Source organism: Gossypium raimondii, chromosome 4, assembly GCF_025698545.1.
Source record: "Gossypium raimondii isolate GPD5lz chromosome 4, ASM2569854v1, whole genome shotgun sequence".
In the NCBI taxonomy this organism is placed as follows: domain Eukaryota; kingdom Viridiplantae; phylum Streptophyta; class Magnoliopsida; order Malvales; family Malvaceae; genus Gossypium; species Gossypium raimondii.
The window spans coordinates 44797370-44812747 of NC_068568.1; the positions used below are offsets into that span (position 1 = coordinate 44797370).

Genomic DNA, 15378 nt, shown 5'->3' on the forward strand with positions numbered 1-15378 from the left:
CTTTGTTATTATAGAATTTTAGTTACTTCTTTATTACAAGCTTTGTAACTAATGGATATTGGAGATTTTATTGGTGATTGGTTTTACTCTACGGCACATTTTCGTATCATCTTACATAGATATAAGTATAGTATTTTTGTTGATAATGCAAATTCAAACAAGGCATTAATGTTTAATTTTCTTAGCTAAGTTTGATGGATTAAGGAAATTGTGCTGAGGGTAACCATAATTGTTATGATGATAAGTTTCTTTATTTGTTTGATTTTGTTCAAAAATTCTCAAAGATCACAATTGTTGAGGCAAATGTTTTGAAATGACTATCTTCAATAGAAGTGACCATTACAATTATCACTATGACAGGTCACTTTATTTGATATATTTGAAGTTGATAATTTTAAAGCATTATCTTTGAATTTTAAATGATATTAATATTATGGAAGTCTATAAACTCGACTACGAAGAATAATTCATTTGAAGTAACTTAACTTGAATATTGAATTGGATTAGATTAGATCAATTAATCGGACCCTTTATATTGTGGAGATTGAATCGAGATAACATTAAAGACATATCTCTAACTGTCCATTTTATATTGGTTTTATTGTTATATATTGTTTCTTGCTATTTAAGCCGTTGTTTAATAGGAGATTGAATTGTAATTGATCTTCAATATGTTAACAAATCTGAAACTCTTATATATTAAGCAACTTATATATGCTTTGTAACTGAGTATTGAAAGCTCTTATCTGTTCATTGTTGAACGATTTTTTTAAGAATGCATTTGAGAGGGGAAACTTCTATTCAAGCACTTTGTTTTCTAAGCAATTAGCAAATATCCATTTTAACATATGTATATATATGTCTATGTGTATATATATATAAATCTCTTTCATGGTGTTTCTTCAATGAAAAAACTCCATGATACTCCTGAAAAACGTATTCTGAATAATAATATTTGAAGATGTTTAGTTTGAGAAATAATATAAAAATTGCCCCGACTTGTGCTGCAACCAAGTCTTTGCCCACAAGGACATAACACCAACAGAACAAAAGCAGGCTGTTGTAAAACAAACTTTTCATGATTCAAATTTAATTGGAACAAAATGAACACAATTCAAGTCGTTAAAGGTGTAGATATACATACTGCACAGATTGAACAAAGGGCTTGCATTTTATCTTTCTTGTATTACTTTATTTGAGATAAAGTAGATTGAATAAATAGGTGATATTGCAGCACACTTGTTAAATGAAACATCAGCTGGCTGACTTGAACTGGTAAGAAGCATAGGAAAGAGCACCATGTTGCCAGCTGTGATGGATAAGTTTGGCCTTTGCATTTTCACCAGCAGCACCCATGGCTACATGCAATGGATAGAAGTGGTCCGGCCATGGGTGAGCCATCTTCGCATGCGGTGCCTTCTCTTGATAGCAGTTCACATCTTCATATCTATAAAAAGAATCAAACGAAGAGGCAACAATAAAGAACAAACAGAAAACATTCATCAGAAACATTAAATGCCAATTGCTATCATTGTTGCCCCAAAGAACAGAGTAATAGTAAGTTGGAGATAAAAGGAATGTCAGCCTTGGTTCATTAATAGCAATCCCTTTCTTTTATGTGCAATTTGCAATCATGAGCCATGAATCTTCTCAAACAATATACTTCCTTCTCAGTTAAAGATACATTTGAGGAGGGCATATATTTAGGATCAGAACCATAATCCAATCAAATCCATAACCTTTACACATACTATGTGAATTCTACTGCCAGTCATAGGCCTTTGACAGTCTGATTATTGAAGTAGAAAGGCGAAGAGTCACTAAACAACCTAAACATTTTTTCAGCTTTCCAATGATACCATTGTCTAAATCGATTTGCTAGTTTTATCATCACTTGTTAGAAGTTACATCAGTCACTATGTTTAAACACCAATTGCACATTGTTGTCAATCTAACGTGTAAAAATATAGAAAAAGAAAAACGAAGTTACAAGAAAAGAAAGAATGATTTACCTTCCCTGAAGGAGAGCATCTTTAAGCCAAGTATCAAACTCCAAAGCCCATGGAACAATACCATCTACCATTCTAAGGGCCCTCAAGTTATGAGTGGCGGATCCAGAACCCATTATAAGAACACCTTCATCCTTGAGAGGGGCCAAAGCCTTTCCCAAGTTGTAGTGGTAACTACCATCCCTTTTTGACTGAACAGAGAGTTGGCAAACTGGAATATCAGCCTCTGGATACATGAGCATGAGTGGAACCCAAGCACCATGGTCCAGCCCACGTTCTCTATCTTCATCAACACGCTTGAAACCGGATGCCATCAGCAATTCCTTCACTCTTAGTGCCAACTCTGGCGCCCCTGGTGCCGGATATTTCAGCTGTTAACCGAAAAGGAAAAGAAACCGATTACGACTACCATTTTTTTCCCTAAGAAGTTAGAAGCATAATTTCAATTACAACCGCTACACATCCGAATAACTACAATCTGAATCAATTATTACGATATTTGATCAGATTGATAACTAGAATATCTTGATCTAAACTAGAATAAATCCGGATTGGCTCCACAAACAGTAAGACTTAAACCAGAATAAATCTAGTGAGAAGCCGGCCTCAAAGCAGGGTTCTCAGACTACCATTTTTTGCTCAAATTAACAACACCCAATGGCCGAAATTACTTTTATATTGAAGAATCTCATTAAAAAACAATCATTTCCATAGCTGCTATATAGAACACCTCATTCAAATGAATAAAACATAATGGCCTAAATTCCAGTTATATTGAAGAACCCCATTCAAATTAACTTCCCCAGTCCCTTGCTTTTAATTGTCAGAATTGAAATACGATCAACCATAGTCCGAATTAAACAAAAAAAAATAGAAAAGTTAGGAGGGTTAGGAAAGGCACCTTGTACATAGAGTCAGGGAAACCATAGAAATCATAGATTGTATCATTGCGGTGAACGATGTTAACGGCGGGAAAGGAAGTGTCCCAGTGACCAGAAATGACGAGGATGGCTTTGGGTTTTTGGGGGAACACTTTGTCCTTCCATGACTGCAAGAAATGCCTGGCGGGAATCGACTTGTCTATGGCCAGCGTCGGTGCTCCGTGTGATATATAGAAAGTATCCTTCATCGTCAACGCCATCTTTACCGATATCCGTATTTCTTAAGCAATTAAAACGGATTTGCAGATCCCAATTCCGAGTCTGACATTGATATTATATATAGCTCATGGTTTTTAGTTTGTACCTAACCCCTCCCTCTCGTGGTTGGTGAAGGAAAGGAAAAGCAGGGCCGTTACCCTGTTTTCCATTGCACCTGTCTCTAATTTGACTCGCGGAAATTAAATTTTACGTTGAAATCCATTACAAGTCTCTCCTATATTTGCAAGTTAGTCCCTTTATTTTTTATATTTCAACTTTCCAATTTAAAAATACAAGTGTAATTGGTAATATTGTTAAAATTCTTTTGTTAAATTCAAGTTAATTATAATGTTACTTTTTACTGTTTTAAAATGTCACGCCAAATAATTTAAATAAAAACTTTAACCGTGTTAACAATTAGACTTAAATTTCAAATTTGATAAGTAAATGGACTAAATTTAAATGTGTGGATACTATAGAGACTTAGAGCATATTATAACCTAAAATTTATGACTATATTTTATATGATAAATCTTAAATTTACACACAAAAATATATATATACACATAACATATATGAATTTTGATTCGATACAATTATATAAATAAACTTTTAATTTTGGTTAATGTATGATACATTTAAAAAATAAATATATCAATTTATTTTCGTGTTAGATCATTATAATTATTTGTACATGCAATATGTAAATGTAAAATAATCCTATGTTAATCTTGGTGTTAGTAGTTTGACAAAAAATTTAAATTAAATGATGTTTTAATGTATAATTACACAAAGTTAAAGTTCATATATTGGACCGAAGCTCAGTGTAATTTTGATATTTATCAATATTTATATTAGGTATAATGACTTGTTTGGGCCTCCAAATTTATAAAAAAAATCATTTTAGCCCTTCATTTATTTTTTGCCTCTTTTAGCCCTTAAACTTACATTATTTTTCAAATCACCCAAAATGGATAGAAAAGTTATCATTTGTTAACTTTGCTTAAAAGAATTGCACTATGGAGCAAATTTAATATATAAATTTGATATTTATCCTATTTAAAATTGCATATAAAAAGTGAGGGCATTTTTAAAATAAGACTTAAAAAAATATTTTGCTAAAGAGTAGGTATAACTAATATAATTTTATTTATAAAATAATAAAATTTAAAGAATATTTAAGAAGAAAAGAAAGGGTAAATACACATTTTGGTACTTGAACTTAGCTTCAACGTTCAAATTGGTACCTAAGATTTTTTTGTCCATTTACATACTTGAACTAGACTTTAAGGTTTGATTTGGTATCTAAAGTTAATTTTGATCCAATTAGATATCTAAAGTTTATTTTGGTCCAATTTGAACTATGAAGCCAAATTCATGCACCAATTTGAGCCAAAAAGTCGAGTTGGGATACTTAATTGGACCAAAAAGAAGTTTAGATATCAAATTGAATATTAAGAACAAATTCAAGTACCAAAACATATATTTACCCAAAGAAGGTGGAGTGCCGTTTAGTGTCTTACCATCTTTTATGATTAATAGAATCCTTCGGTTTTCGTCCAATCCACCAATAACTTATAATTTACTCTTAATAAAATATTTTGTAATTAAAATTAACTAAATTTTTTGCTTTTTTAGAAATTTATTTTTATTACATAAAGTTAATTAATAATATATTTATTTTAATATTTATTTATTATATAGTGATCTTAACATTATTTTAATGTTTAGATTAGAGTAGTATTATATATTGAGTATAGATTTATTTTTTTAATGTGTTCTAAATTACATAATATAAAGTATTATAAACCCAAAAACAGGCCTGGTCGGTCTGGGCTCGGGCCTTAATGTTCAAATTTAAGCTCGATCCATATTTTAAATGAGCCTAATTTTTTTGTCCAAACTCATTTTTCGAGCCTAATATTTTTACTTACACCGTCTCACATTTAGGTGAACCTTCGAGATTAGACAAATAACTTGACCCACGAAAAAATTAAAAAGCAATTTGTTAAGTCCTACAAGCCCATACCCCCTTGCTTAGTAGCCTATTGAATTTTGTAATTACCAAAGATTATTTTTGCCAAAATTTGTTAATTGAAAATTGATCAAAAGATTAAAAAAGCATGCTTCAAATTTCTTAGGATGTTTTTGGATAGGCGGTGTATTTACCTCCAGTAAAGTTAAAAATAGAGGTGATGATGAGATTAATTACTGTAACTGTGAGATAAAATATTTCACTTCACCATAGTCATTGCTCATCCAAAGACACCCTTAGTTAAATTATAAGGTTTAGGGTTTGAAACTTTACGATTTCAACTTTGATTCATCCTATGTATAAATTTTATGCAGGATCTCTCTAGACATATAATTATTTAAGTTTTATTATTTGTAAATTTTGTCTAGATATTTTTTTTTCTAATTTTCAATACATTTTATTATCAAATTGATTGTGCTTCATAATGATTAATTCTGACTTAATTATTCATATGTTTTATTTATAATTACAATTATGATTGTACTGTAATTTTTTAAAATTACTACAATAAAAAGGTATTGATTTTCCAAAAACTACAATAAAGAACTTTACAAACCAAATTGAGGAAAAAGGGTTCAAATAACATTGAACTAGTCCAAAAAAATTAATGAAGCCCCTCGTAACCTCTTCAATTGAACCCTTGAACTGGTGAATTTTATCAAAAAAGCTTTTTGATCATTTTTAGCAGTTACTTTTCTAACATGATCGTTAATGGTGCTAACATGGCTCTCCATGTTAACAATAGTTGTTAATGTGGTACTAGTTGTCACATCAACAAAAATAAATAAAAATTATTTTTTACTGGAATGAACCTCAACAAATGGAAGTTCATTTTAAAGTTAATTTTTATAATTTTATAAAATATTATTAAATATTTTAAAAATTCAAAAAATTAATAAAAACTATTTAAAAGTTAAGTCTATGATGAAAAATATTTCCACTTAAAAAAACTTTACACATGCAATTAATAAAATTAAACTTTATTTATATATGTTTTCTATTTTTTATTTTTACAAAAGAAAAAGAAATTCAATAATTAGATATTTAATCATTTAAAAATTTAATTTTTATAATTTTTTAAATAAATTTGAAACAAATATGAACAATAAATTGTTCAAGTTCATTCCAAAAAAAAATTACTTTTTTATTTAATATTTTGAATTTTTTATTTTTACTGATGTGGCACAACCATGTTAGTGTGTTAACAGCCACATCAGCGAAGTAACGATCAAAGACGATCAAAGGGTTTTTTTGATGGAATTCACCAGTTCGAGGGCTCAATTGAATGCAAAAGATTATGGGAGGTTAATTTTTTTTTTTTTGGAATAGTTCAAGGGCTATCATGGGGGGAAGTGCTTGAAAATACCCTCTTGTTAGTTAAGAAAAAAATTGGTCACTTGAAGAATACAGAAGCAAGGGAAAGAAAAATCATCCTTCTGGAAGTCTATCAGTTTTATTTGCTATCCCACTTATTGTATGATCATACCTCTTTCAACTTGAGGTATTTCTTTGAAAGGAGTAACAAGGATAGTTATGCTATTTTCTAGTCTTAAATAAGCAACTAAAAGCCTCTCACTAAAGGACTCTACTCAATAAGTCACCTACCTTTGCTTATTATAATAGTCAAGATAATAATCGGTTACACTCAATAGGTATTGGGAGAAGTTTTCATACATCATTTTTTTTTCAATCTAATTTAGCTCTTCCTGCATGGTTTGAATCTAATTTTCATTTTTGAGAGCTCTTAACCTTTTTTGGACTTTATGGAGGAAGTATAGCATGCCAATCTGACAATATCTTGATAATTAAACTTAAACTTATGTTTGGTATTGACTCCTTCAATATCACCAACAAAATCATCCAATGAATGATTCTTCTTTACTTTTAAGGATGGTTAAGGTTGAGAAACATCATCCTCATGCTAATTTTTGACATATTTGTAGCTATTGCGATATGCCAAAAGAAGTGACCACTTCCTTCACCACTGCGACAAAACAACAACTTACCATTTCTGGAAGATTAACAATTTATTCAACCAAAATTTTAAACTGTGCTGATATCGTAGAATGATTCAAGCCAATCAATGAAAAGCAATTCACTTGGAGAAACATATATTGAATATCGGATTGGATTGAATCGAGTATATTAAATCCTTTGGATCAAGGAAATTGGATCAGTCGAAACTTGATGTCTTATCTACCATAAATCCATTTTACTTTGGTCATTAATATTATATTGTATTTATCTATTTTAGCTATTGTTTAGAAGGGATTGTGATTGATCTTCCTTATGTTAGCAAGTCTCGAAAAAATTTATATAATCGAGAGTCTTGTATAGGTTGCACTAATTATTAATAGTACTTATCTATTTAGTGAGGAATATTATTTATAAGAGTGCACTTGAATTGTAAAAACCTGTTTATAAGTGGTTTTACAAGCTAAGTTTTCGGAGGGAGAATTTATTAGTGAGAGATCTAGTCTTTGAGATATAAGTGTGGAGATTCTTTACTGGGGTGTGTTAGAACTAAGATCACTCGTTGTATTTGTTTCGAAGATAGTGGATTCATCTCACTAAGCTATGCTTTGCAGACTAAGGGAAACTAGATTGCATAAACAACTTTGTTGCCCCTATTTTCGTTGTGGTTGTCACAATTATTGTAGAAGTGCCCACTTTCACAGTCACTTCTGCTCGTACTATGTTTCATGTAACATAACAATTGGTTCAAGTCAACAATTGGTATAAGAGCTTCCACTTAACATAGCTAGTAGAGAATTTTGGTATTGTTAATTGCAAGTTATGAAAGGATCATTAACCACTAGTCCCCCAATGTTAGATTGTAGCAATTATGCTTACTAGAAGGCACTCATGAAAGCTGTAAAAATCCTCACCCATCCTTGTCGATGAAATCGAGTTACGAGATGCTACAACAAATAACAAAATAAGAGCTTACAACTTTAAATAAAAAATTATTTAAAACAATCATTTAACCTCATACATCATGCTCTAAAATCATTTAAATTGAACTTATGAAAGCTCTAAAATCAACCCAAAATCAAACAATGGCTGATTTGAAACTTTTAACAAAAGAAAGGCAAAAGTGCAAAACAGGGGTCACATGACCATGTGATAGGTTGAAACCATGTAGCATTAGAGTCACACAACCATGTAACTCATTGATGTCATGTGGATCAAAGTGCAAAAATTTAACAAAAGTCACACGGCCGTGTGACTGGATCGTGTAACTAATTGTGATCGTGTGACAATTTAAGTTACGAAAACTATAGTACTTACACGAGTGTGTGGACAGCCCATGTGACAATCAAAAACCATGTGACCTAAATGCAACCTATTTCCCAATGGCAGACGACCATGTCACAATCTCATGTGTGACACACAGTCGTGTGGCTAACCGTGTGACACCACAATATGCCATTTTGGTAATTGAATCAAGCCAAACATTAAGGTAGCTTTCAAGTACACATAGACAACTTGAAACCTTATTCTAAACATTGCAAAACCAAGCTAAAACATGTCACATAACATCCTAATAGTGCCTAACCAATATGCCACATTGGCACCATCACAAACAAGTTATAAACAATTTAATAACTATCTTTGTAGCCCTATAATGTTTCAATTTATGCTCCTACCCATTATTTGGATATACCAGGAAAGATGTACAGTCTAATAAGGCTACTACGAAATATTTACTCATGAGTGGGGCAAGCTATTCTATTCTAGTTCATGGTTTCCCTTGGCTATATGGTTCATTCGGGGGAGAGATCGAGCTTTAAGAAATAATGAATGGTCTTATCAATACACAAATCCATAACTCCCCATGAATTTCAATTGTGCTTATATTCATCACTGTTGAAATTGGGTTCAAACTTTCCCCAGCCCTTTCTCAAGACTTTCAAGATCATGTTGGGGAAATGGGAGCATGTATGTGATGTGAATGCCTATTGTTATAAAAAAATGGTCATTTGAAAGAAGAAAATTCAAGGCTGGTCAAGCAAAATGAAGCTAAAGAATACTACTTGTTAAAGAACTTAACAACCTAGTGAAGACCTAGAAGGAGCTTGTTGCAATCAAGCTTATGCTTATAAAATTCAATTTCAGCAGTAGCAAGCTTAATGAAATCCTTACCATAGGAAAAAGAGATTCAGGCAAGGGAGGCATTAGATATGTAGACAAAGGAAAGGTTATCATCAAGAGTCTCACTGTTTTTGTGAAAGCTTCAAATCATGAAGAACTTGGTGAATGTTCCACCAAGCCTGTGTTAATCGGGGTTGTTAAGAAGGTAAAAACTTTCATAGAGTGATTTGTCATTATTGTGGTGCCTCCGAACATATTAGACCTCAATGTTTTAAGATGTTTCATTATCTGAGATGGAGATGCACAGTGCCAACAGAAGTTTCCACTTCTTGTGACACATTGCTTTTAAAGAAGCTGAAAAATGTTTGGATGAAAAAAAGAGCCAAAACGTGCTTGTTGCACGTTGATCCTTGAAGTTAACCATGAATGATGTATGGTATTTCATTGCAAAGGGACGGTGGGGATGGTAGAAAAGTTTTTTTTTCAATAATAATAATTTTTATTTTTATTTTTATTTAATATTAATATTAATATTAATATATTGACACTTTTGATTGGTTGATATGAGTTTTTTTTAACGAAGTAGAACAATAAAATTTAATTTTAATTACGGAATAAAGTTTAGATACTCGCTCCTAAAAAAAAATTAAAATTTCTAAAACAAATGGTATAATTTAAGGTCTCTTGTTCAATTAACCCTTTAAAAAATAGCCTACTCAAACTTTTATGATTAAACGGAAAAAAGAAAGCCAAAAAAAAGTACGAGGATTTTAGGCGAAGGGCAAATTATGTAAAATCAAGCTGATATCCATTCATATAAGCTAATCGCAATTCGCAGCCCCCAAAACTCCCCCACCCAACAAAGATCCTCCTATTCCTTCCTCTTTCTCACTGTTGTGTTGCTTTCAGCGATCCCTTTCTCTCCTCTCTCTCTCTCTCTTTTAAACGAAATAAATCCCTCCTTCGTTCTTTATTTCTACTCTTGCGAACATTTCTATAATCAGTTTGATGGATCTCAAATTGGGTTAGTTCCTTTTTTATTCGATTCTCCATCTTTTCTGGTTTTTGCTTTTAATTAATTGCACGCATTTTTTTCATTTTATATTTTTGTTATCCTATCCTGTTTCATGTTTATCGCAAATTGGATTCCTTATTGTTTCTTGTTCCTTTTCTGCACATCTAAACCTCGGAAATTTAGATTCAATTGTAGAAATTAAAAAAAAAAAAAGGAAAAAATCATGGAAAAGTTGTTCAATATTTTAGTATTTGTTGTATTTGCTTGCATTTTCTCTTTTGGGCGAGCTAATGTTATACTAGTAGCAATATTACTGGCAAATGACTTGTGTTGCTTAAGTCATCGTTCATATCAATTTCTGGGTGCGATCAACAAAAGTAATATTTCCAATGAAATTGTGCATTGAACTTTTGAAATTCGTAATAAGGGAGGCTGTGTTTTTTATATTTATTTAGTCTCTGTTTTTGTTGTAAATGAATTATGTTGATTTACTTTGGGCTCAATGCGTACCTTGTCAGGTGGGGTGGTTGTATGTGAAATTAGCAGGGAGGAATGATGAAATAATTGCCATGCAGATCTATTACCGGCGGGTTACACTGCAGATCCAGTTGTCACCGAATTGTATCTTTTATCGCACTATCAATTAGTACATTACTTGCAAAAAGGCGTTATCAGCTTGCTGATATAGAGGCTTTTGGTCCATTCAGTTAAGTTGGTATCGTCTTTACAAACATGCCATATTATATACAGAGACTTTATAACACTTGCAGAGCGGCGTTCTCGCCCAATGGCCCTGTTTCTGATGAAGCTCTTGAAAGAGTTCGTACTATGCTAGGTATTCACTATTTGATTCTTTCTTTCTTCATGTTTGTTCTTTGAGCTTATAGTTGAACCAAGTCTGCTATGTTTTATTAGTATTATAATTGAGACAAAATCATGTTGAAAGTAATACTTAATTTTCTGCATGTTTTCAGAATTAGTAGTTAGTAAGTACTATGGAAGCTCCTTTTTCTAACATTTAGCTGTTATTTATTTTTCAATCAAAATTGAAACATATGAATTTACTCTTAGGTTAATTAATTTAAGTAAGTTGGATCTTTCTTGGGATGGCATTGGCTATTGGAAGTTGCTTAATGCTACTCCTACTATTTTAGTTTCTTGGCAAGTGCATGATCTACCAATAAATAGTGCCACGCCTTTTGGCTGATCTGAAAACCTAGTTTCCATGTGGCTTGATAGTTAAACAGAAAGAAGAAGAAGAAGAAATATTATCCTTCATTGTTTAGGATGTAAAGCTCATTTTTGTTTAAGTTCAAACTTTTGTCCTGTAGGAAGAGGTCCTGACATTATTTAATTGGCAAAACTTTTCCAGATTTTCACCAGCATTAATTACAAAAACAAGAAAATTTTTAGGCAAAGTGAATTTCAGTAGAATGAGAAATTTGTTATCCAGCTCACCAACCTATATCAGTTCTTCATTGCTAGTTGCCTTTGGCCTTTAAAAATCAACCTTCAAAATAATAGCTACTAGTTATCTCTGAAGCACTTTTATCTTGAGCATAAAAGCTTGTTGTATGACGAGTTAAAAGTCCAAATTGTTCTGCTTTCTCCACATTGAGCTGCTGCTCCATTGTTGTGGAACTGTATGTTTTCTACTCGCTGGATGCCTTGATAATTCTTTAGCATTTGGATGCTTCTAGATATAAAATAGAAAAACGATTGGGGTTTTCTGTACTTTCCCTTTTTTCTTATGTGGTCTTAGAATCTATCTACACTAATTCCAATTTTTTTTCGTATCAATGTGAGTTTTGAAATCTGTTGGTATTTTAATGGTTTTGGATCAACATATCATCGTGAGTGGTTGCAACTATTCTAATTTAGAGTACAAAGTATAAGGGTATACCATAACATTGAGAAAGTGCTTTTCTTGGTAGAGTTGATCATTACAACTTTTCTATTATTTGATTAACCATGCAAATTTTTAAACCGCCACATATGTAACTCCACGTTTTTTGGTTTCCCCATGAAGTGATGAAACCAAGTTTCATAGCATATTCGTTGTATTTTAACACAAAATGTCACTTTATTTCAGAGAAAATGAAGCCTTCTGATGTAGGTTTGGAACAGGAGGCACAGGTGGTACGTAATTGGTCTGGTCCTGTAAGTGAGCGGAATGGAACCCATCAGTCATTGCCACCTATCAAGTATCTGCACTTGCATGAGTGCGACAGCTTCTCTGTAAGCACAAACTTTATATAACCTATCGTTTTTATTATTTAAGATATCACCTATTATTGAGAACCTAAAATTTTAGAGTTTTAAAGTGAGGAAGATGCATTTAGTTGAAAGTCTCCTAGAATTTATTAAAATAAACACTTCCGTTGAAATTAAATTTGAACTTTTGCAAATAGTAGTTGCATTACCAGCTACCATCAGGCCTTCATTTTTCTGATTTCCTTTTTCTCTGCAGATAGGAATTTTTTGTATGCCACCTTCCTCTCTCATACCTCTGCACAATCATCCTGGAATGACAGTGTTGAGCAGGCTTATCTATGGCTCATTACACGTTAAGTCATATGATTGGCTTGACCCAACAGAGCCTGAAGATCCGCTACAAGGTATGTATTTAACATTTCCATATTTCTTCGATGAATGCTAGCTAAACCATAATAAGGATGTTCATAGAATAATATGTTCTTGCGTATAAATTTGGTAACAAATTAATATATTTATATTCAATTGACTCGGTACTGATATCATCCTTTGTATTCCTTGAAACCTCATCAGTCCCATTTTTAATTATTATTCTTTTCCAAATACCTTTGCTTCGGGAGTTTTCTCTTTTAATTTGTTCCAGAAGATCTAGTACCTTTATAGAGTTCTGTTTCTGATGTTAGAAATCCTATGTAACCGCTGTTCTTTCCATTTATATTATAGAATTAGTATTCTTGAAGGACAGAGAGAAATGGACCTCCTTTTAAATTTATATTTGCTTTGTGATATACAGTTCTTTGTGTTACTGCATGTGCTGGTGGTTTGGTTAAAAATGACAGAAAATACTTTTAGAACGAAACTTACTTGATCGAAAGTTGATTGGAATAGGAGGAAGAAGGCCTAGGTAATACTAAATGTATTAATTGGTGGATGTCTCTTTGTTACAGCTAATGACTCTTTCAATAGGGTAGATGTAAAGAGCCTTTTGGCTAGCATCTAAGTGAAAGGCCTGTTCAATTTCTCTTCTCGTATGGATGTAGTTTAGGTTATGGAGAATGCTTATGACATAACTTCTTAACTGATTTGGTGAAATATTTGGAGACCACTGGGCTTAGCTAGGGAAATGCATGGTTAAATTAGAATGAAACTTTTGTCACCAAAAAGAAAATGTTTGAAAGCAAACCAGACAAAATGAATGGTTATAGAAGCCAACAAAAGCAGAGACCTTATGAGATTTTGACTTCAACTTGGGTTTATAATAACAAATTTTAACTGGAATTTGATCCCATCTAAATATTTTGACCACCAATTCAAATCGGAATCATTCATGGAAACAGGGATACAGAGCTGTGTTAGTGGTAAATTTAGAACCAAAGAATTTCTTCTTAGGGTACATTAGTTTGATTTCAAGTTGGTGCTTGCAAAGTAAGTGTAAGGAAGTTGATGAACAAACTTGTTAACGAAATAAAGTAACTAGACAATCTAGGGGTTTTATGTTGTAATCTGACGTTTCAGATAAATAGGACTTACTAAATCTGGATTAGATCTTTTTTCTGATTAACAGAAATGATTATTGGTGGCCTATGGCAGCTAAACCTGCCTATCTGTCACCAATCGCAACTGAAGTAGTTGCTTGTTCAACTGATGTAATGGTATTGATAATTTATTCATGGACAAAGTGGTGATGTATCTTATTTTAAATAATGCGTTTTCTCCTCACCCTTCCTAGGGTATAGGGCACTTATTGTATATTCTTCAGTCTTTGACTCTGATTTGCTTATTTTTGGTGGTTTGTAGCAAGAGCTGCAAAACTTGTCAAGGATACTGAGATGACAGCCCCTTGTGCAACAACAGTACTTTATCCCACAAGTGGAGGCAACATCCATTGTTTCAGGGCACGGACTCCCTGTGCTATTTTTGATATTTTATCACCACCTTACTCCTCAGAGCATGGAAGACACTGCACTTACTTCCGGAGGTCCCCAAGAAGGGATTTACCTGGTAAGAAATATAATTTTGAACCTAGTATTAGATGGTAGCTTCTATGATATGTTGTAACCTGAAGACAAATTCTGCATGCTATTTTCTTATTCGTTTCCTCATTTAAAATGAAGGTGAGATTGAAATGAATGGAGAAACGTTCTCGGAAGTGACATGGTTAGAAGAGTTTCAGCCCCCTGATGACTTTGTGATTCGGAGAGGGCTGTACAAGGGTCCTGTTATTAGAAGATGAAATATTCTTGTAGCATCCATCTAATATTCTAATGAATAACAAGGAACATGCATGGGGTTGTAGAAGTTAGGCATTTGGCGTTGTACATATTACTACACCAATGTAATCCTGTGATTTTACTGACCTCACATTTTATTAGTGGGACAGAGAGTGGGAATAGAGAGGAACTACTCGCTTAATGACTTTTCTTTTGTTCTTTTGGGTTTTGTTTGCTGAATGACAATTGAGAATTCATGATTATCTTGCTTGTTGCCTTGGTGTGGTAATTTTGGATACTTTATTCATTGTGGAGCTCAATTTTCTGCAATGGACAATGGTAAGTTTGTAGCGCTTTGTGCCTATTCTGATGCCCAAGTAAAGCTAGTTTCTTAGTCTTTAAATATCCTCAAGGGGATTTGCAGCATTGTTGGCAGCAAAGATCATGAAAGCTGAGTTTTATTGCCTCATTCTGGCCATGGTAGAGATGTGAGAAAAATATACTTGAATATATATTGTAATAAGAAGATGTCAGTTTTCACTGAAGCTGAAGCCTTTAGTGATCCAACAGATAAGCAATCACCGAACGGACTTGTTTGAGTATCCAATTAACTTGAGTTGGTGTGTTACAAGAAAAAAAAGTCTCTTGATGAAATTTGCTA

General features: G+C 32.5%; 2 protein-coding genes across 3 annotated transcripts; one reads left to right on the forward strand and one right to left on the reverse strand.

Moving 5' to 3' along the window:
- Positions 1-1060: 1060 nt before the first annotated feature.
- Positions 1061-3327, reverse strand: LOC105779506 (extradiol ring-cleavage dioxygenase). Its single transcript, XM_012603284.2, has 3 exons — positions 2911-3327; positions 2013-2380; positions 1061-1447 (listed from the first exon to the last, which is right to left on the reverse strand). Exons 1-3 carry the CDS (start codon positions 3148-3150, stop codon positions 1255-1257), a joined length of 801 nt encoding a protein of 266 aa, XP_012458738.1. The 5' UTR covers positions 3151-3327; the 3' UTR covers positions 1061-1254.
- Positions 3328-10028: 6701 nt separating this feature from the next.
- Positions 10029-14980, forward strand: LOC105779508 (plant cysteine oxidase 4). 2 transcript variants are annotated; one of them, XM_012603286.2, is made up of 7 exons: positions 10030-10302; positions 10812-10914; positions 11064-11128; positions 12386-12531; positions 12764-12911; positions 14305-14508; positions 14622-14980. In XM_012603286.2, exons 3-7 carry the CDS (start codon positions 11122-11124, stop codon positions 14738-14740), a joined length of 624 nt encoding a protein of 207 aa, XP_012458740.1. In that variant the 5' UTR covers positions 10030-10302; positions 10812-10914; positions 11064-11121; the 3' UTR covers positions 14741-14980. The 2 variants fall into 2 exon arrangements, with proteins under 2 accessions (XP_012458739.1, XP_012458740.1); XM_012603285.2 differs by having other exon boundaries at positions 10029-10302; positions 10812-11128.
- Positions 14981-15378: the final 398 nt, after the last annotated feature.

Coding starts and splice junctions, on each gene's coding strand:
- LOC105779506 (XM_012603284.2), bottom strand. CDS start 3,150: ATGGCGTTGACGATGAAGGATACTTTCTATATATCACACGGAGCACCG. Junction 2,381..2,910: donor TCCCTGACTCTATGTACAAG/GTGCCTTTCCTA, acceptor TTCGGTTAACAG/CTGAAATATCCGGCACCAGG. Junction 1,448..2,012: donor GATGCTCTCCTTCAGGGAAG/GTAAATCATTCT, acceptor TTCTTTTTATAG/ATATGAAGATGTGAACTGCT.
- LOC105779508 (XM_012603285.2), top strand. CDS start 11,026: ATGCCATATTATATACAGAGACTTTATAACACTTGCAGAGCGGCGTTC. Junction 12,912..14,304: donor GCCTGAAGATCCGCTACAAG/GTATGTATTTAA, acceptor GGTGGTTTGTAG/CAAGAGCTGCAAAACTTGTC. Junction 14,509..14,621: donor CCCAAGAAGGGATTTACCTG/GTAAGAAATATA, acceptor TTTAAAATGAAG/GTGAGATTGAAATGAATGGA.